General features: G+C 42.1%; 1 protein-coding gene across 5 annotated transcripts; it reads left to right on the plus strand.

Moving 5' to 3' along the window:
- The first annotated feature begins 2,889 nt into the window (after nucleotides 1-2,889).
- LOC110532774 (tumor necrosis factor receptor superfamily member 14) lies at nucleotides 2,890-10,690 on the plus strand. 5 transcript variants are annotated; one of them, XM_090185387.1, is made up of 8 exons: nucleotides 2,909-3,885; nucleotides 6,199-6,229; nucleotides 6,412-6,534; nucleotides 7,093-7,192; nucleotides 7,287-7,412; nucleotides 7,544-7,699; nucleotides 7,811-7,898; nucleotides 8,035-10,690. In XM_090185387.1, the coding sequence occupies exons 3-8, from the start codon at nucleotides 6,508-6,510 to the stop codon at nucleotides 8,228-8,230; spliced, it is 693 nt and encodes a 230-aa protein (XP_090041513.1). In that variant the 5' UTR covers nucleotides 2,909-3,885; nucleotides 6,199-6,229; nucleotides 6,412-6,507; the 3' UTR covers nucleotides 8,231-10,690. The 5 variants fall into 5 exon arrangements, with proteins under 5 accessions (XP_090041512.1, XP_090041513.1, XP_090041515.1 ...); XM_090185389.1 differs by having other exon boundaries at nucleotides 6,484-6,534; XM_090185385.1 differs by lacking the exon at nucleotides 2,909-3,885 and adding an exon at nucleotides 4,150-4,206.
- Nucleotides 10,691-22,830: the final 12,140 nt, after the last annotated feature.

The raw sequence follows: 22,830 nt of genomic DNA on the forward strand, positions 1-22,830 counted from the left end.
TACAATACTCTCACAGAACTCTGAAAAATACAGTACAGAGAAGTTCCTACTTCCTACCTGACCTCTGGCCACATCCTCATTATGACAAATGGTCAGTTCTGTCAGCTCCTCCTGAAGCACAGAGATCTCTTGGTTTTTCTTCAAACACTCCTCTTCAAACTTTGACAAGTGAGTGTCCTCACCTGGAGGCGAAAGAAATGCACACCTGTTTAAGTGAGGTGCCGGCTAATGGAGTAGAACACCTGTTTAGATGAGGTGCTAGCAAATGGAGTAGAACACCTGTTTAGGCGAGGTGCTAGCTAACGGAGTAGAACACCTGTTTAGGCGAGGTGCCGGCTAACGGAGTAGAACACCTGTTTAGGCGAGGTGCCGGCTAACGGAGTAGAACACCTGTTTAGGCGAGGTGCCGGCTAACGGAGTAGAACACCTGTTTAGGCGAGGTGCCGGCTAACGGAGTAGAACACCTGTTTAGGCGAGGTGCCGGCTAACGGAGGGGAACACCTGTTTAGGCGAGGTGCCGGCTAACGGAGTAGAACACCTGTTTAGGCGAGGGGCCGGCTAACGGAGTAGAACACCTGTTTAGGCGAGGTGCCGGCTAACGGAGTAGAACACCTGTTTAGACGAGGTGCCGGCTAACGGAGTAGAACACCTGTTTAGGCGAGGTGCCGGCTAACGGAGTAGAACACCTGTTTAGGCGAGGTGCCGGCTAACGGAGTAGAACACCTGTTTAGGCAAGGTGCCGGCTAACGGAGTAGAACACTTGAAATGAAAAATGAGAGCCACGCTCTAGGAGCTCAGATGCAATATTTTAATAAACTAATAACCAACGTTTCGACAGACAAGCTGTCTTCGTCAGGGTATAATGAAAAACACTGTGCGTCACCAGTTTATATTGTGTCAAAGGACACACACAGACAGGTAGGTGTCTGTAAACATGGCTGGGTGTGCCTTGATATCATTGGTTAATTTACAGATATAAATAGAACATGTAAACAAACTCCTGTAAAAAAAAAAAAATAGTGGTTACAATACTACAACTACAGTCACTACCAACCTAAAAATATGGTGCCCACCGCACTGAGCCAACCATAGTGCTAACAACCATCAGATCCTTCTAGATCTACTAGGGGCCATTTAAAGTGTCTACAGGGAGGTTTTCAGACTGGGCCACACCAATCTGTATAACATGATGAACCTTCTCATGTAGTAGGGTCATGTACCATGGTACCTTCCCCCCTGTGTCCTCAGCCATGGTGGTACTGGTGAAGTTAGACTTGTTCTGATGACCCTCTAGCTGCTCCGGGGTCCAAGCAGGCTCAACCTGCCATTTCCTTTTGTGGAGCCATTCACCTGCAGGCTTCAGTTAGACTCAAGAAACATTCAATACCTTTCACTTTATTCATTACGTTTTTTTTTTCTTTCACAGGCTGTTTGTTTTACCTCTCGAACACTAAACAAATGTTTATTTCAATGTTTTGTTTTGACGTGGTATTACCTATGGGCATATGCTTTTATTAATGGCAATTGCAAGGGTTACATTTTAAGTATCATCCATTCAAAAAGCAGGCAACATGATAAGGACTTAAACTGGAGGGAGGGGGCAGATTTAGGGATGACGTTGGGATGCTCTGCTGTTGCTCTGGCACATGGACACTTCTGACTGTCCTCAATTGAAGGCAGATGGACCTTCCCTCTCTGACCGTTGACTGGATTCCTTGTAGTTTTGGACAGTAAAACAAACTATTAACTAAGAGTGATTTGAATGTGAAATTAAAAATGTAAGTCACAGTTAATAAACTGGATTCAAAGTGGGGTTCCCACAAGAAAGGTTGAGTTGTGGCTGCTTAGCGTGATGTATTGTTGTCTCTACCTTCTTGCCCTTTGTGCTGTTGTCTGTGCCCAGTAGTGTTTGTACCGTGTTTTGTGCAGCTACCATGTTGTGTTTTCATGTGTTGCTGCCATGTTGTGTTTTCATGTGCTGCTGCCATGTTGTGTTTTCATGTGTTGCTGCCATGTTGTGTTTTCATGTGTTGCTGCCATGTTGTGTTTTTATGTGTTGCTGCCATGTTGTGTTTTCATGTGCTGCTGCCATGTTGTGTTTTCATGTGTTGCTGCCATGTTGTGTTTTCATGTGTTGCTGCCATGTTGTGTTTTCATGTGTTGCTGCCATGTTGTGTTTTCATGTGTTGCTGCCATGTTGTGTTGCTGCCATGCTATGTTGTCTTATGTCTCTATGTATATAATCTATTTTGTAATCTCCTCCCGGCACAGCCAGAAGAGGACTGGCCACCCCTCATAGCCTGGTTCCTCTCTAGTATTTTTCCTAGGTTTTGGCCTTTCTATGGAGTTTTTCCTAGCCACCTGCATTGCTTGCTGTTTGGGGTTTTAGGCTGGGCTTCTGTACAGCACTTTGAGATATCAGCTGATGTAAGAAGGGCTATATAAATATATTTGATTTAATGTAGTGTCTTTCTTGTTGTGATGTGTGTTTTGTCCTATATTTTTATGTTATTTTATGTAAATCTAAACAACGGCTTTTGAGGGACACAATCAGAATGAATGAACATGCTCTGCATCATGCTAAGAACAGTCCTTATGCCTCACTGCTTCACTGCAGCATTATTGTTTGTATTTGGGGTTTTTTATGCAATAAAAGTAGAGTTACAATTACATGAAAACAGTGGGGATTACAGAAACGAATTCATCAAATTAAATTGCAGGTTAAATGTTATTTTAAGAAAACATACATTTAATATGGATTCACAATGGGGCTAATATCCACTCAGAATAAACATTATCCCTTTTGATAACCTTTTGTCATGTATGTTCATGTACTTACCTGGAGTGCGTGTGGGTGGCGCTATTACTAATTACTACATGTGATCGTCTGCACTTGACCTTGACCCATGACATCTGATAAACGTTGTTCTGCCACCCGCATCCCTGCATCAGTGTGCTAATATATTACATGGTGTCAGAAGTTTAAAAGTTATACAAGGAAAGCTCAACATTCCGAAACATGGAACAAATGAGACCACCAACTACTCTGAACCTAGAGGGAAATCTAGTGTGGATCCAGAAATTCAACCTTTACCATATATCATCGCCGGTGGCATTAACGAGAAATCCGAAAAGGGGAAATGTGCCACGTTCCTTCACGTAGCCGGAGATGATGGAATCAAGGTATTCAATACTATTGATTTTGACGATGATGTAGATGACTTGGATGTATTAAAATACATTTTCCGGACGTAATATGAGCCAAGAAAAAAATGCATCAGATAACGTTAAGTCCGATATCTTTTTTACGAGAGTGCAAGGACAAACAAAGTCAATTGATGCTTATGCGACTGATCTAAAAAATGACTTTGAGTTTCAACAATTTACCGAGTCACTGATACGGGATAGAATTGTGTGTGAAATCACAAATGACCAAGTGCGCGGCAGATTACTCAGAAACACTGAAAATGAACAACCACACACGTACTTTTAAACTGGATACAGGAGCTGAATGTAAAGTCTTGTCCGGGTGATACTTGAAAACTCTGAAAGTGAAAGTGAGTGGGGCTAATAAAATACAGGCACTGACATTTTGAGTGAATATGAAGATGTATTCACAGGACTCGGATGTGTTCCAGGAGATAATATATTACACCTTTTGGTGTTTAAATCACATTTTAGCTTGAAGTGTGTTCCGTTATCCTACAGACTCAGCGCATTGCTACATGGTACTTGAAGAAGAAACGGAGGTTATTAATTAATTTAGTACACTGTTTAGATTGAGCACATCTAAGCGAAAGCTATACTTTGTCATGACGATATAAACGGATGGATGTGTTCCAGACAAGGAAGGACATCTATTGGCTGAATTTGGCAGTCTGGAGTGTAGGTCATTGTTTTGAAAGCGTTATGAAATGTGACAGTGTGTAATCCCATATCTCCAGCCAATAATGATATAGCTCTGAAACGTTCTTACACGATTTCCTGATTTTCACAGGCAGACTACTAACAAGTTACTTGGGAGGAAATGTTTTATTTTACCCATTGATAGAACATAGGCTTTCAAATTGACAGGAGTTATCTTACCCTGTCTTGGTTAGCATTTGGACCTCCTTTCACTTTCAAAATGACAAAATCAGGCGGCAAATCAATGATTTTGTCATGTTGAAAGTGAAAGTATGAGGTCCAAATGCTAACCAAGGCAGGGTAAGATAAGGATTATTTATGTGTATAAAAATAGCCTCCTGCTACTGGATTTAACATGTTATGTCATTTTAATCTTGATGAATGACTGTATTTGTAATTTTACTACAAGGCTGTTCTCTCCCTTTTGTTTACAATGTCTGTTCTACCTCTGGGTGACTCAACTTGCCTTCTGCTTTGAAAGTGCACTGTTCTCTCCCTTTTGTTTACAATGTCTGTACTACCTCTTGGTGACTCAACTTGCCTTCTGCTTTGAAAGTGCACTGTTCTCTCCCTTTTGTTTACAATGTCTGTACTACCTCTTGGTGACTCAACTTGCTTCTGCTTTGAAAGTGCACTGTTCTCTCCCTTTTGTTTACAATGTCTGTACTACCTCTTGGTGACTCAACTTGCTTCTGCTTTGAAAGTGCACTGTTCTCTCCCTTTTGTTTACAATGTCTGTTCTACCTCTGGGTGACTCAACTTGCCTTCTGCTGTGAAAGTGCACTGTTCTCTCCCTTTTGTTTACAATGTCTGTACTACCTCTTGGTGACTCAACTTGATTCTGCTGTGAAAGTGCACTGTTCTCTCCCTTTTGTTTACAATGTCTTGGTGACTCAATTTGCCTTCTGCTTTGAAAGTGCACTGCTGAACTCAATCGAAACAGCTGCACCTTGGCAATGTTCCAGTATAGACTTTACGTTCGTCCCCTCGCCCCGACCTGGGCGCGAACCAGGGACGCGAACCAGGGACGCTCTGCACACGTCCACAGTGACCCTCGAAACATCGTTACCCATCGCTCCACAAAAGCCGCGGCCCTTGCGGAGCAAGGGGAACCACTACTTCAAGGTCTCAGAGCAAGTGACGTCACCGATTGAAACGCCACTAGCGCGCACCACCACTAACTAGCTACACTAAGGTGGTAAAAGGCTATTTTGGTCACATTCCTAATGATTCGTAAATAAGTTCTGAATCTAAAATGACACCTAGGTGTTTTACCTGGTGTTTTATCTTTGTTGCCAGTGAATTAGCCAATCAGAAGCTTCTAAAGCCATGACATCATTTTCTGAAATGTCCAAGCTGTTTAAAGGCACAGTCAACTTAGTGTTTGTAAACTTCTGACCCACTGGAATTGTGACACCGTGAAATATAAGTGAAATAATCTGTCTGTAAACAATTGTTGGAAAAATGACTTGTGTCATGCACAAAGTTGTCACGACTCTACGCCCTGTGTTTTCGTGGGGTTGGCTTATGTTCGCCGTTTTGTGCATTAAAGTAGCACTACCCCGAACTCTCTGCTTCCTGCGCCTGACTTCTCACCCACTACACTCAGAACGTTACAAAAGTAGATGTCCTAACCAACTTGCCAAAACGATAGTTTGTTAACAAGACATTTGTGGAGTGGTTGAAACACTTAGGTTGGAGTCATTAAAACTAGTTTATGTAAACTTCCGACTTCAACTGTAAACTGAACAGTACCGGACCCAAAATAAAATCTTGTGGAATGCCACATGTGATATATATTTTGTTATGTTTAGTTATGTTCACCACAGGTGACAAACAACTCTAGACTGGTTAAATAGGTCCTAAACCAATTTAGAACTGGACATTGATACACCATGATCCATTGGCGGCTAAAGACACTAGTGCATGGAACTCAGAGAGAGCCTATAGTCCAATGCAGCATATAACATCCATCGTTAACTGTAAAATACATAGGCCTAAGGCCAACAAACAAAAACGCTAGAAAATATCCTGATAAATTCTGGTTCTTTCAATCGCATTAATCTCTACTCTGCTGGTGTGCCTCCCTTTTCTATCTCTAGTGAAGTGCAACATTGTATCAACTCAGGAGGTTGCTCAGGTGCACGTGCTCCCTCAACGTTATCAGGACACAGAAACCACACATGCTCATTGCTAACATGGAGCACTCCAAACAAAAGACAACGAAAACACTGACAAAACTCCTAAATTATGATTATGACATTAACCACAACTTGTTTCTCACAAGTGTAGCAGGTTGTGAACCACCCCGAGAATGAGAACGGTATGTATGTGTGTGTATATATATATTTAAAAAATGAACACTGACACACACGGTCAATACTGCTGCTGCTACTATTTACTTTATTGCAGATTCCAACATATTCCTATTGTATATATTCCTAGTACTTTTAAGACTTCTTTTAAAAATATTTTTCTAGTACTTGGCTGTGTTTTGTTGTACAGTACATGTGTATTGCGCTGTTGAGGATAGCCTGTGAGTAAGCACTTCACAAATCCAGTGTGTGGGTCTTCCAGTGAGTTGGAGAGGATTGAGGAACCATGGCACAGTTTGAAAGCTTGTGGACTGTAAGTAAAATGTTTCTGATTTGCACATGTTGTGGCTTGGCGTGTTTAAAAAAACAATTCAAAAATGTAAATATTTCCTCCATTAAATATAAATCAGTTATTATTATCCTACTAGTTCTGTCCATTTTACTGAAACCTCGTAAAATAAACTGTGGTGGAGAGAAGTACATTTTCACATTTATTGACTGAATTTTTGTCCACTAACCTAGGTCCGTGTTTCCCAAATTCAGTCCTGGGGAACCCAAGGGGTGTAAGTTTTGCTTTGTGCCCTAGCACTACACAGCTGATTCAGATGATGAACTCAGCTTTGGTTATTTGAGTCAGCTATGTAGTGCTAGGGCGACAACCAAAACGTGCACCCTTTTGGGTCCCCAGGACCGAGTTTGGGAAACGCTGACCTAGGTTAGCTAGGGCTTGGTGTCACACCTTTAAAGAATGACTAAAAGCACACCAGGGTGCACCACCACACTCACAAATGCTTATTTGAAATCGTCCCATATAATCATAATAATGTGAATATTTGAATATTTGGGTTAGAATTCTGTTCTCAACTTCCAGATACCTATTATATTGGTGCTTGAAAGCATCGGATCCTGTATTGCATGTGGTAGAGCTGAGTACAGAATAGGGGATGAATGTTGTCCCATGTGTTCACCAGGTAAGGATCCTCTCTTTACATCATATGAATCACCAGACGTTAATACATCATCAACACTAACTGAAAAACATGATTGTGATTTTCTCTTCCCCAGGAAATCGTGTATATAAGCATTGCACTGAATTCACCAGTACCAGCTGTGTGCCCTGTGTTGATGCTACTTTCCTTGATGAGCCCAATGGTCTCATAAAATGCAAAGTGTGTACCAACTGTGATCCAGGTAAGAGTGGTCCTGTGTGTCTGCACTGAAACCCAGACACAAACACTGATATGTTAGTCTGTGTTGTTATGCTATGAGGATATGTCAGTTGTAATCTGCATCAGATAATACATGCCATGTTTTCTCTCTAGGTTTGGGTTTCAAGGTAAAGCAGCCATGTAGACCTTCATCAGACACTGTCTGTGGGACACTGGAGGGGTTCTACTGTCTAGACCCAACTAAGGATGGTTGTAGAGCAGCCCAGAGACACAGCAGCTGTCTGCCTGGTCAATACATCAGCCACGCAGGTTTGTCTTCATGTAAATCTTCCTTTGACATCAGTGCATGATTTATGCAATCGTGAGTTAAGCACATCTCAAGTCAGGATCCTTAATGAGTTTCACCCTGTGTTGGTGCAGGAACAACATCTACAGATACTGTGTGTTCTGACTGTACTGGTGACACCTATTCAAATGGATCATTTACATCCTGCCAGCCACACACACAGTAAGTGTGGCTCATGTACAATGGTTATTTCCCTCAAAATATCATCTAAATACTACAATATTAACATAGAAATGTAAAACTGAATGTTGGATGACCGCATTGTCAATTTACCAGTGGTCTATTTCTCCTATTATAGATGTGATGCCTTGAAGCTTCAGCAAATTAAATCTGGAACTCATTGGTCCGACTCTGAGTGTGGACCACAAATCTCACCTATAGCTACATTAATATTTGCTGTGGTGGTGGGGGTACTCGCTGTGACAGCAGCCGTGACGACGGCAGCTATTATGAAAAGAAGAAGAAAAAAACACCAAAGATCCTGTAACTCGTGAGATTATTTTGGGGGAATTGTACATTTTATTGTTTAAGTGAGAAATATCAAATAACACTAAATCAAATATTATTTTGTCACATGCGGCGAATACAACAGGTGTAACTAACGAGCCCTTCCAGACGATGCAGGTAAAAAATAAATACAAATAGTAACACGAGGATTCAAATAAAACACACAAGAATGGAGCTACATACAGGAAGTACCAGTACTAGATCACACAAGAATGGAGCTACATACAGGAAGTACCAGTACTAGATCATACAAGAACGGAGCTACAGTACCAGTCAAAATTTGACACCTTCTCATTCCAGGGTTTTTCTTTATTTTTACTATGTTCTACATTGTACAATAATAGTGAAGACATTAACATTATGAAATAACACATATGCAATCATGTAGTAAAGCAAAAAAGTGTTAAACAAATCAAAATATATTTGATATTCTTCAAAGTAGCCATCCTTTGCGTTGATGACAGCTTTGCACACTCTTGGCATTCTCTCAACCAGCCCCAAGCCATAAGATTGCTGAACAATTCATAAAATCGCCACCGGACAATTTACATTGATTTGATGCAATAGTCACCTGGAATGCTTTTCGATTAACAGGTGTGCCTTGTTAAAAGTTCATTTTTGGAATTCCTTTCCTTCTTAATGTGTTTGAACCAATCAGTTGTGTTGTGGTTGGGGTGGTATACAGAAGAAAGCCCTATTTGGAAAAACACAAAGTCCATATTATGGCAAGAACAGCTCAAATAAGCAAAGAAAAAGGACATTAAGACATGAAGGTCAGTCAATCTGGAAAAGTTTCTTCAAGGTCAGTCGCAAAAACCATCAAGCGCTATGATGAAACAGTCTCTCCTGAGGACCGCCACAGGAAAGGAAGACCCAGAGTTACCTCTGCTGCAGAGGATACGTTCATTAGAGTTACCAGCCTCAGAAATTGAAGCCCAAATAAATGCTTCACAGAGTTCAAGTAACAGACACATCTCAACATCAACTGTTCAGAGGAGACTGCGTGAATCAGGACTTCATGGTTGAATTGCTGCAAAGAAACCACTACTAAAGGACACCAATAAGAAGAAGAGACTTGCTTGGACCAAGAAACACGAGCTATGGACATTAGACCGGTGGAAATCTGTCCTTTGGTATGATTAGTCCAAATTAGATTTTTAGGTGAACGGATAATCTCTGCATGTGTGGTTCCCACCGTGAAGCGTGGGGGTGCTTTGCTGATGACACTGTCTGTGATTTATTTAGAATTGAAGGCACACTTAACCAGCATGGCTACCACAGAATTCTGCGGCGATACGCCATCCCATCTGGTTTGCACTTAGTGGGACTATCATTTGTTTTTCAACAGGACAATGACCCAACACACCTCCAGGCTGTGTAAGGGCTATTTGACTAAGAAGGAGAGTGATGGAGTGCTGCATCAGATTACCTGGCCTCCACAATCACCCGACCTCAACCCAATTGAGATGGTTTGGCATGAGTTGGACCGCAGAGTGAAGGAAAAGCAGACAATAAATGCTCAGCATTTTAATGCTACTTTGGTTACTACATGATTCCATATGTGTTATTTCATAGTTTTGATGTCTTCACTTTTATTCTAGAATGTATAAAATAGTAAAAATAAAGAAAAACCCTTGAATGAGTAGGTGTGTCAACTTTTGACTGGTACTGTATATACAGGGAGTACTAGTACATTTCCTGTGTGGCTCAGTTGGTAGAGCATGGCGCTTGCAACGGCAAGGTTGTGGGTTCAATTCCCACAGGGGAACAGTATGAAAAATGTATGTGCTCCCTACTGTAATTCACTTATGAAACGTGTGTCTGCTAAATGACTCCAATTAAGTTAAATACAAATAAATGCCAGAACACACAAGATTGATAAAATATATATTTTTGAAAAATAACACATGATGCATTCCAATGGGACAGCTATTTCATGAAAATATTTTGTATACAGTTCTGTTCTTACAATCATCCAAAAATATGTTATATTGTCACATACACCGGGAAACGTGCAGTGAAATGTGTTGTTTTACAGGGTCAGCCAGCAACATATTTTACACCATGATTGTATAGTTATTTGTATTGAACAGTTTCTTTGCCTATTATGTGTATTTTGTAGGTATTGTATTATACTTTGCACATTATTCAATGTCATTATTCATTGTATTGATGTTTTTGATTCCATGGGTTTACAGTCTCTTCTATTGAATCCATTTGCTTCTCTGTAAGTCATGGTTTATGCTTGTTTCACCAGCCATCAGTGCTCAGCCTATTGTTGCTGTAAGTGTATTTCTGGTGACTGATCCAATGTCCCCTCTTGGGATTAAGAAATAGAGGATCTGCAATACAATTAAGCCAGCTAACTTTCTTATGTTCAAGTGTCCCAATGATGTTAGCTACATTGTTAAAATGCTATTGAATAAAGCACAATGTGAGAACTGCAAGGGTGTGAGTAGGTCTGTTTAGTTCATCTGTATAATGAACCTCCTGATATTTTCAGATTCCAAAACAATTCTTAATTTCTTTAGAGATTCCAAACGAGAACGATTGTGTTGACATTCCTTTTAAAAGTTCATCCTTCCTTGAAGACTCACTGATTGGACAGGTGAATTGGCTCCACATGGGTTTCACCTGTCATTTATACCTCAAGGAAGGATAGAAGGCAGTGGCGGTCAGTGCCATTTAAGATTAGGGAGGACAATTTATTTTTTTTATTTTTTTTAGCATGGCCTTATTTCTATTACAGCAAATTGGATGACTCATTCATATTCCATTCACCCAGCTCAATGTAACAGGCTAGGCTAGGTTTAGGCTACTATATAATACTCTAATGATCCCTATACCCATCATGAGATTGCTACAACCTAGCCTACGAATGAAAGTTTACAACGTAGGTGCGTGCACATGTCAAGAAATCAAGGTGAAAGACATTGACACATTCAATACGGCCTTAAACACTCTTGCCTGCATCTAGCTGATCTAGGGTGTAAACAATAGTCCAAACAACCGCAAACAAGAGTTTCTATTGGGTAAATTCAAGAATGTTTATCCCCGTTTCGTTTGCTTCTAAGAAACGTTTTTCAACAGAATCGGCAGAATTAATTCACCCCTGATCACCCGCAAGCACAGTTGACTTTCATAGCAGCCCCATACAAAGAGCATGATCACGTTGCTTGGTGTATAAATCCTTTTCACATCTATGCGCTCTCCTCTCACCTTTTCCCTTCGCTTGTTGACTTCAACAGCGGTCTGTGAACAGGCGAAAAAACGTTTTCCAAGCCAAACATTCCTACTATAACCACTACACACAGCCTACATCGTTGTCATCATATTAGCTAACGTCATAGTCAACATAGCTACTATAACTAACGCGTTAGTAAACCCACTACAATCATGCAATACAGTGTTTAGCAAGCAGTTTTTTATTTTAAATGTTTTTATTTCAAAAAATTATTTCACCTTTTTATTTTAACCAGGTAGGTCAGTTCTCATTTACAACTGCGACCTGGCCAAGACAAAGCAACGCAGTGTGACAAAAACAACACAGAGTTACACAAACAAACGTATAGTCAATAACACAACAGAAAATTATATGTACAGTGTGTGCAAATGTAGAAGAGTAGGGAGGTAAGGCAATAAATAGGCCACAGAGGTGAAATAATTACAATTTAGCATTAACACTGGAGTGATAGATGTGCAGGTAGAGATACTGGGGTGCAAAAGAGCAAGAGGATAAATAACAATATGGGGATGAGGTAGGTGGGTGTGCTATTTACAGATTGGTTGTGTACAAGTACAGTGATCGGTAAGCTGCTCTGACAGCTGATGCTTAAAGAGGGAGATAAGACTCCTGCTTCAGTGATTTTTGCAATTGTTCCAGTCATTGGCAGCAGAGAACTGGAAGGAAAAGCGGCCAAAGTAAGTGTTTTCTTTGGGGATTACCAGTGAAATATACCTGCTGGAGCGCTGCTACGGGTGAGTGTTGCTATGGTGACCAGTGAGCTGAGGTAAGGCGGGGCTTTACCTAGCCTAGACTTATAGATGAACTGGAGCCAGTGGGTTTGGGGACGAATATGTAGTGAGGGCCAGCCAACGAGAGCATACAGATTGCAGTGGTGGGTAGTATATGGGGCTTTGGTGACAACGGATGGCACTGTGATAGAATACATCCAGTTTGCTGAGTAGAGTGTTGGAGGCTATTTTGTAAATGACATCACCGAAGTCAAGGATCGGTAGGATAGTCAGTTTTACGAGGTTATATTTGGCAGCATGAGTGAAGGCTTTGTTGCGAAATAGGAAGCCGATTCTAGATTTAGTTTTGGATTGGAGATTCTTAATGTGAGTCTGGAAGGAGAGTTTACAGTCTAACCAGACACCTAGGTATTTGTAGTTGTCCACATATTCTAAGTCAGAACCGTCCAGAGTTGTGATGCTAGTCGGGCGGGAGGGTTCGGGCAGCAATCGGTTGAAGAGCATGCACTTAGTTTTACTAGCATTTAAAAGCAGTTGGAGGCCTCGGATGGAGTGTTGTGTGGCATTGAAGCTCGTTTGGAGGTTTGTTAGCACAGTGCACAAACATGGTACAAACATTGTTGGGCACAGACGACAGCACTAAGTGAAAAAAGGTCAAGACAACAATTTGTCTTTGAATGTAGAGATGGAGATAAAACTGTCCAGCTTGAGTGTTTCTTGCAGCTCGTTCCAGTCGCTAGATGCAGCGAACTGAAAAGAGGAACGACCCAGTGATGTGTGTGTTTTGGGGAACTTTAACAGAATGTGACTGGCTGTTGAATGTGGAGTTTGAGGGTTGTCATACGTATCCCAGATAGGGGGGAGTGACCATTCTTCTTACCGAACCACATGACCTTTTGTTTTACTACTCACTACATTTTAGTGCTAGCTAGCTGTAGCTCATGCTTTCAATACTAGATTCATTCCCTGATCCTTTGATTGGGTGGACAACATGTCAGTTCATGCTTTAAGAGCTCTGATAGGTTTGAGGACGTGCTCTGGAGGTTGTCATAATTACTGTGTAAGTCTAAGGAAGGGGGTGAGAACCATTAGTCTCCTAGGTTTTGTATTGAAGTCAATGTACCCAGAGGAGGACGGAAACCAGCTGTCCTCCGGCTACACCATGGTGCTCCCCTACAGAGAGCTGTTGAGGCTACTGTAGACCTTCATTGCAAAACAATGTATTTTAATCAATTATTTGGTGACATGACTCATGCACTACATGACCAAAAGTATGTGGACACCGGCTCGTGGAACACCTCATTCAAAACATTAAAAAATCATGGGCATTCATTTGGAGTTGGTTCCCCCTTTGCTATAACAGCCTCCACTCTTCTGGGAAGGATTTCCACTAGATGTTGGAACATTGCTGCGGGGACTTGCTTCCATTCAGCCAAAAGAGCATTAGTGAGTTCGGGCACTGATGTTGGGCGATTGGGCCTGGCTCGCAGTCTGCGTTCCAATTAATCCCAAAGGTGTTCGATGGGCTCTTTGCAGGCCAGTCAAGTTATACCACACGATCTCGACAAACCATTTCTGTAAGGACCTCGCTTTGTGCATGGGGGCATTGTCTTGCTGAAACAGGAAAGGGCCTTCCCCAAACTTGCCACAAAGTTGGAAGCACAGAATCGTCTAGCATGTCATTGTATGCTGTAGCGTTAAGGTTTCGGCCTAGCCCGAACCATGAAAAACAGCCCCAGACCATTTTTCCTCCTCCACTTAACTTTACAGTTGACACTATGCATTGGGGCAGGTAGCGTTCTCCTGGCATCCGCCCAACCCAGATTCGTCCGTCGGACAGCCAGAGGGTGAAGCGTGATTCATCACTCCACTTCATCACTCCACTTCTTAAAAGTCCAATGGTGATGCTCTTGTAACAGTACAAATTTAGACCGTCCCTTCGCCCATACCCGGGCGCAAACTAGGGACCTTCTGCACACATCAACAGTCACCCTCGAAGCATCGTTACCCATCGCTCTACAAAAGCCGCGGCCCTTGCAGAGCAAGGGGAACTACTACTTCAAGGTCTCAGAGCAAGTGACGTCACTGATTGAAACGCTATTTAGCGCCCACGCTAACTAAGCTAGCCGTTTCACATCCGTTACACTCACCCCCCTTTTGACCTTCCTCCTCTTTTTCCGCAGCAACCAGTAATCCGGGTCAACAGCATCAATGTAACAGTACAAATTTAGACCGTCCCCTCACCCATACCCGGGCGCGAACTAGGGACCTTCTGCACACATCAACAGTCACCCTCGAAGCATCGTTACCCATCGCGCCACAAAAGCCGCGGCCCTTGCAGAGCAAGGGGAACTACTACTTCAAGGTCTCAGAGCAAGTGACGTCACTGATTGAAACGCTAGTTAGCGCCCACGCTAACTAAGCTAGCCGTTTCACATCCGTTACACTCACCCCCCTTTTGACCTTCCTCCTTTTTTTCCGCAGCAACCAGTGATCCGGGTCAACAGCATCAATGTAACAGTACAAATTTAGACCGTCCCCTCGCCCATACCCGGGCGCGAACTAGGGACCTTCTGCACACATCAACAGTCACCCTCGTTCTCTCATTAGATCTTCTTCTGTGGTGTTGGAGCTGCTGCTTTCTCTCATTAAATCTTCTTCTGTGGTGTTGGAGCTGCTGCTTTCTCTCATTAAATCTTCTTCTGTGGTGTTGGAGCTGCTGCTTTCTCTCATTAAATCTTCTTCTGTGGTGATGGAGCTGCTGCTTTCTCTCATTAAATCTTCTTCTGTGGTGATGGAGCTGGTGCTTTCTCTCATTAGATATTCTTCTGTGGTGTTTGAGCTGCTGCGTTCTCTCATTAGATCTTCTTCTGTGGTGTTGGAGCTGCTACTTTCTCTGATTAGATCTTCTTCTGTGGTGTTGGAGCTGCTGCTTTCACTCCTCCAGTCTCAGCTTTAGCTCCCTGTACATCACTGAGAGTAAGAGGAGGGATTTTCTCCCCTTTCTACTGCGTTTTTTGGTAAAACTTTCAATGGTGTTAAGGGAATTTTTATCAATGATGACTAATTATGTATACATTTCAATCAGGACTGACTAATCAGAATACTATTATGTTACTGTATATGTACTAATCCGAATACTATTATGTTACTGTATATGTACTAATCAGAATACTATTATGTTACTGTATATGTATGAATTTTATTTTTAATCCTAGTACTGAATATAATGTGTGTAAATATAATCAAGAATTAGAACAATGACTGTCTGTACCATGGTAGAAATGAATGAACTTATAGCCAGTCTGGCTAGAAGGCTTATCTACACAAGCATGACCTTGGCTCGGTCATATATTATCTTAAATAGGGAGAGACATGTGAGAACCATACAGCCATTGTACTACAGTGGAGATGACATGAGCTAGTACTGAAACTAATGGCGTCGTTTTCAGTTTATAACCTGTGGTAAAATGTGTAATGGGCAGTACTCTCGTGAATAAAGGCTGCTGTTTGACTTTAAGACTGGGCTCTGTCCATTTTTATACTAATAAGGGTCCTACATATCCTTGTGAATTGACAGAGTGTTTAATTTTAATTGGGTGTTAAAAGATAGAGGAATTTAATTCCTACAACAAATGGTCATCAATAAAACAAATTAACGTATGAATTGTCATGTTCACAATTTATGTCTACATTCTAGGAAAGGCAACTATTAGTCAGGGAGTTATAAAACGTGGGTATTTGGTAAATAGGTGTTTCAACAATGGGTAGCCTATCTGGTATTCAGTTGATTCAAGAGTTTTAACCTTTTAGGAATCTGGTATCTACAGGGTACATTTTTTTTACCTGGACATATACACAGATTGTTACACAGTGATTTGTCACAAAATGTACCCAGAACTAAACTCCCTAAAGGTACCTGCATAGTGGGGAGAAGAGACTGATCACTGACTTCAGTCTGGGGGTGTTTGGCTCCAGGAGAAGAGAACACAGCCTGCATGATCTTCAATCTCAGCCTCTCTTGCTGGAAGACATGTAGTAAGGGATAAATGCCTAGGCAGAGTTCAATTTTCCTCTTATACCACAGTTGCCAAAGAAAACAATATTAAAACACACATTTTCTGGTAGAAAAAATGTGTTGTTGATATTTTTATAAGATAATTCATACTTTCTCATCTTTAGGTTGCTAGAGGCGCTGTCGCTTGATCGATTAATTCAATATTTATGCAAGCAACACAGTTGTTCATTATATATTTTCTGTTGCCATGCTCAGTGACAACGTTCTTATACCTTGCTTGTTAGCTCGCCAACTAGCTACGGCTAACACAGTCACCACCTCTGCAGCTAGAATAACAGAATAACCTCCCACACGTTTCTAATTTGACCAGCTGTTTTCAGCAACTGGTATTTTTAAATCCGGTTGTCATATTGGTAGGTTTGCTAGTAACAAACCAGTTAGCTAGCTTCTAGCCTACTGTTTGATATGCAATGCAGTCTTCTCGTAATGAACAGTGTTGAGTGTCCTGATGAGAAGGCACTATGCCAGGCAAAATTGTGCATCATCAGCTCATTGTTCTGGATGTATCCAAATACAAATGCAGCTCTTTGCTGTTATACTGGCTTCAGAGGTTGTGACTGTGTTAGCCATAGCTAGTTGTTTAGCTAGCAAGCAAGGGACAACAAAACAATGGGGACAAGAACATTGCCAGCTAGCAGTGGTGCAAAGTACTTAAGTAGTACTTTAAAGTATTTTTACTTAAGTAGTTTTTTGGGGTATCTGTACTTCACTTTATATTTTTTCCAACTTCACTACATTCGTAAAGAAAATAATGTATTTTTTACTCCATATATTTCCCCTGGCACCCCTGCCTCTGATCTGGAGGACTCACTAAATACAAATGCATTGTTTGTAAATGATGTCTGAGTGTTGGAGTATGCCCCTGGCTATCCATCAATAAAAATAAAATAAGAAAATTGTGCCATCTGGTTTGAGAATTTGAAATGGTTTATACTCTTACTTTTACTTTTGATACTTCAGAATATTTAAAACCAAATACTTTTAGACTTTTACTTTTTTTACTGGGTGACTTTCACTTACACATGAGTCATTTTCTATTAAGGTATCTTTTGCTTTTACTCAAGTATGACAATTGAGTGCTTTCTCCACCAATGCCAGCGAGCATGGTAATGGAACATATAGAATGAACAACTGTGTCACGTCCATAAATATCGAACTAATCGAACGAACGACTGAGTCTCTAGCAACCTAAAGATGAGAAAGTATGAATTCTCTTATAAAAATGAAAAGAAAAACAAAATGTTTTATACCAGTAAATGTGTGCTTTAATATTGTTTTCTTTGGCAACTGTAGTATAAGAAGAATAAACACAGCTCCACCTCGTCCTTAATAAAGACAAATATAAATACTACCTTCCTGGACATGGCCTGTAGCTGGGCCAAACAGTCCTTCACTACCTTCCTGGACATGGCCTGTAGCTGGAACAACCTATCCTTCACTACCTTCCTGGAAATGGCCTGTAGCTGGAACAACCTATCCTTCACTACCTTCCTGGAAATGGCCTGTAGCTGGAACAACCTATCCTTCACTACCTTCCTGGACATGACCTGTAGCTGGAACAACCTATCCTTCACTACCTTCCTGGACATGACCTGTAGCTGGAACAACCTATCCTTCACTACCTTCCTGGACATGGCCTGTAGCTGGAACAACCTATCCTTCACTACCTTCCTGGACATGGCCTGTAGCTGGAACAACCTATCCTTCACTACCTTCCTGGACATGGCCTTTAGCTGGGCCAAACAGTCCTTCACTACCTTCCTGGACATGACCTGTAGCTGGAACAACCTATCCTTCACTACCTTCCTGGACATGGCCTGTAGCTGGGCCAAACAGTCCTTCACTACCTTCCTGGACATGACCTGTAGCTGGAACAACCTATCCTTCACTACCTTCCTGGACATGGCCTGTAGCTGGGCCAAACAGTCCTTCACTACCTTCCTGGACATGGCCTGTAGCTGGGCCAAACAGTCCTTCACTACCTTCCTGGACATGACCTGTAGCTGGAACAACCTATCCTTCACTACCTTCCTGGACATGGCCTGTAGCTGGGCCAAACAGTCCTTCACTACCTTCCTGGGCATGACCTGTAGCTGGGCCAAACAGTCCTTCACTACCTTCCTGGACATAGCCTGTAGCTGGGCCAAACAGTCCTTCACTACCTTCCTGGACATGACCTGTAGCTGGAACAACCTATCCTTCACTACCTTCCTGGACATGGCCTGTAGCTGGAACAACCTATCCTTCACTACCTTCCTGGACATGGCCTGTAGCTGGAACAACCTATCCTTCACTACCTTCCTGGACATGGCCTGTAGCTGGAACAACCTATCCTTCACTACCTTCCTGGACATGACCTGTAGCTGGAACAACCTATCCTTCACTACCTTCCTGGACATGGCCTGTAGCTGGAACAACCTATCCTTCACTACCTTCCTGGACATGACCTGTAGCTGGAACAACCTATCCTTCACTACCTTCCTGGACATGGCCTGTAGCTGGGCCAAACAGTCCTTCACTACCTTCCTGGACATGACCTGTAGCTGGAACAACCTATCCTTCACTACCTTCCTGGACATGGCCTGTAGCTGGAACAACCTATCCTTCACTACCTTCCTGGACATGACCTGTAGCTGGAACAACCTATCCTTCACTACCTTCCTGGACATGGCCTGTAGCTGGAACAACCTATCCTTCACTACCTTCCTGGACATGGCCTGTAGCTGGGCCAAACAGTCCTTCACTACCTTCCTGGACATGACCTGTAGCTGGGCCAAACAGTCCTTCACTACCTTCCTGGACATGACCTGTAGCTGGAACAACCTATCCTTCACTACCTTCCTGGACATGGCCTGTAGCTGGGCCAAACAGTCCTTCACTACCTTCCTGGGCATGACCTGTAGCTGGGCCAAACAGTCCTTCACTACCTTCCTGGACATGGCCTGTAGCTGGGCCAAACAGTCCTTCACTACCTTCCTGGACATGACCTGTAGCTGGAACAACCTATCCTTCACTACCTTCCTGGACATGGCCTGTAGCTGGAACAACCTATCCTTCACTACCTTCCTGGACATGGCCTGTAGCTGGAACAACCTATCCTTCACTACCTTCCTGGACATGACCTGTAGCTGGAACAACCTATCCTTCACTACCTTCCTGGACATGGCCTGTAGCTGGAACAACCTATCCTTCACTACCTTCCTGGACATGACCTGTAGCTGGAACAACCTATCCTTCACTACCTTCCTGGACATGGCCTGTAGCTGGGCCAAACAGTCCTTCACTACCTTCCTGGACATAGCCTGTAGCTGGAACAACCTATCCTTCACTACCTTCCTGGACATGGCCTGTAGCTGGAACAACCTATCCTTCACTACCTTCCTGGACATGACCTGTAGCTGGAACAACCTATCCTTCACTACCTTCCTGGACATGACCTGTAGCTGGAACAACCTATCCTTCACTACCTTCCTGGACATGGCCTGTAGCTGGAACAACCTATCCTTCACTACCTTCCTGGACATGGCCTGTAGCTGGAACAACCTATCCTTCACTACCTTCCTGGACATGGCCTGTAGCTGGAACAACCTATCCTTCACTACCTTCCTGGACATGGCCTGTAGCTGGGCCAAACAGCCCTTCACTACCTTCCTGGACATGACCTGTACCTGGGCCAAACAGTCCTTCACTACCTTCCTGGACATGACCTGTAGCTGGGCCAACCTATCCTTCACTACCTTCCTGGACATGACCTGTAGCTGGGCCAAACAGTCCTTCACTACCTTCCTGGACATGGCCTGTAGGTGGAACAACCTATCCTTCACTACCTTCCTGGACATGACCTGTAGCTGGGCCAACCTATCCTTCACTACCTTCCTGGACATGACCTGTAGCTGGGCCAACCTATCCTTCACTACCTTCCTGGACATGACCTGTAGCTGGGCCAACCTATCCTTCACTACCTTCCTGGACATGACCTGTAGCTAGTCCAACTGGTTCTTCAGCCGCTGTCTCAACTCGTCCTGCTGGCCTTTAGCAGTGATCAGCTCTCCTTCCTTTATGGACAGAGTTCTACACAAGGAACTCACTGTACCTGCAGAGTACAAATACAGTATTGATAGGGATAACATACAATATGAGTGTCTGTCCACTTTTAAACACACCTATCCAATCATTTTGGATCTCAGAGTACATAGTACTTACCCCCTAACACCTAAGGGTCAATTTGGGATTGAGGGCTCATCCACCCACAGTTTAGGGTTCTAAAACCTTTTGATGCATACACACCAGAGGAGATCACATGATTCTTCCTGGCCTCTAACTCCTGGATCAGTGGTTTGTTGGTTCTCTACACTTCTCTCATCTGTTCAGTAAGTGATACTCTGTTGTCTTCCTCCTCACTGTCCACAGCATTCTCTGTATCTCTGAAGAGCTGTTTTTGTGTCCAGGTTTCTAGACACAGACAAGGCCACCATGCACGATTAGATCAGTTTTAGGTCTTAGACCAGAAGATAACATTTACGCGCAACCTTTACATTACGGACAGCCTGTTAAATGTACGTAGAAATGATTTTGATCAGTTTCATTTGAAGTTCATTCATGCAAGTTTCAGTATACATTTTACAGCAGGTTATCTTTCAATCAGATGTGTTCTATTTTAGTTGACACTTTAGGCAAAGTGAAAGAGAATTGGATGAGGATATCATTCAAGGCAAGATTAAATGTAAAAGTAATTTAAGAAAGATAACTTTTATGCAAATTAAAATATACCATTAACCAAGTTATAGTGCTGCTGTGGTAATTATGGCTGTATAAAAATGAACTATTATTTTTTTCTAAACACGTCAAAGGTTAAAACTTGTTGAGTATTTTGTAGCCTAAAACAATACAAGTCATAGCACTCTGACAGCGGATTTCCCCTGAAAGCGAGGAACGCCTATTTTTGCCTGTTGCTACATGCTGTAGGCTTGCTGCTGGAAAAAAACAGCCACATAGCGATCACGAATACAAACAAGTGCAGAGTGACGGTTTTGTTTTAGGCTACATTGTGTAGGGGTTTCTTTCCAGCAGCAAGCCCACATGCTAGGTAAGGAATGTATCAACCACCAATTCAGCATGGACTGGAAAATATAGTAAACCGCTTGTGCTGAGATATCACAGGAAATTTGCAAATAGTTCAGCTTTCCCCAACTTTTTGCACTCTCTGTTTACTGAGCTTCTGGCGCCTAGTACAGTTCAGGCAATATGAAAATAATTGCGGGAAATTTGCTTTAAAACAGCAAGATTTTCTCTCAGCTTCATGGAAAATGTGTTGAATAGTATGAGATTAGCTATACCTTGCTCAGACTGCGCGTTAATCAAAAACACAGATATTGAAAGAAACAATTAGAAAAATCTAACTGCATAGAGCATCCTGGGAAATACGATGAGTGTGGTTTTGCCAGAAAAATTCTTATTACTTGGGGTCAACCTCACTTGGGATTTGAACTCACAACCTTTCGGTCTCTGCAAGGCCTCCCCCACACGAGCTTTGGTGTCCAGTGAAAACACAACAAAGCCTGGTCTCCAGTGAAAACACAACACAGGCTGATCTTCAGACCATCTCTTAACGAAAAAGCAGGCTTCTGGCAAACAGTTGTCGTAAACCTTTGCGTCAAGCTCGTATTTTCATATGCAAATTAGTTTTGGGCCAAACTGTTGTGGTAAATTTGCGCCAACTTGTGAACTTCTGGCAAACAATTCTAGGAAACTTGCCAACATTCTGTGTGCTAGAATATGTATGAATATTCAAATTAGATCCGTTTTTTGGTGACTGTGTTTCAACAACAACTTCAAATGTTCAAACTTAAAAATAAAACAACTTCAAATGTTGTGTACAGTACCAGTCAAACGTTTGGACACACCTACTCATTCAAGGGTTTTTCTTTACTACTACAATTTCTACATTGTATAATAATAGTGAAGCTATGAAATAAAACTATGAAATAACACATATGGAATCGTGTAGTAACCAAAAAAGTGTAAAACAAATCAAAATATATGTTATATTTGAGATTCTTCAAAGTAGCCACCATTTGCCTTGATGACAGCTTTGCACATTCTTGGCATTCTCTCAACCAGCTTCATGAGATATCACCTGAAATGCATTTCAATTATCAGGTGTGCCTTGTTAAAAGTTAATTTGTGTAATTTCTTTCCTTAATCCATTTGAGCCAATCAGTTGTGTTGTGACAAGGTAAGGGTGGTATACAGAAGATTGCCCTATGTGGTAAAAGAACAAGTCCATATTATGTCAAGAACAGCTCAAATAAGCAAAGAGAAACGACAGTCCATCATTACTTTAAGACAGGAAGGTCAGTTAATCTGGAAAATTTCAAGAACTTTGAAAGTTTCTTTAAGTGTAGTCGCAAAAACCATCAAGCGCTATGATGAAACTGGCTCTCATGAGGACCGCCACAGGAAAGGAAGACCCAGAGTTACCTCTGCTGCAGAGGATAAGTTCATTAGAGTTAAGTGCTCGCTACAGCTGAATCA

This window comes from Oncorhynchus mykiss, chromosome 9 (genome assembly GCF_057628025.1).
Source record: "Oncorhynchus mykiss isolate SJ-2025 chromosome 9, ASM5762802v1, whole genome shotgun sequence".
In the NCBI taxonomy this organism is placed as follows: domain Eukaryota; kingdom Metazoa; phylum Chordata; class Actinopteri; order Salmoniformes; family Salmonidae; genus Oncorhynchus; species Oncorhynchus mykiss.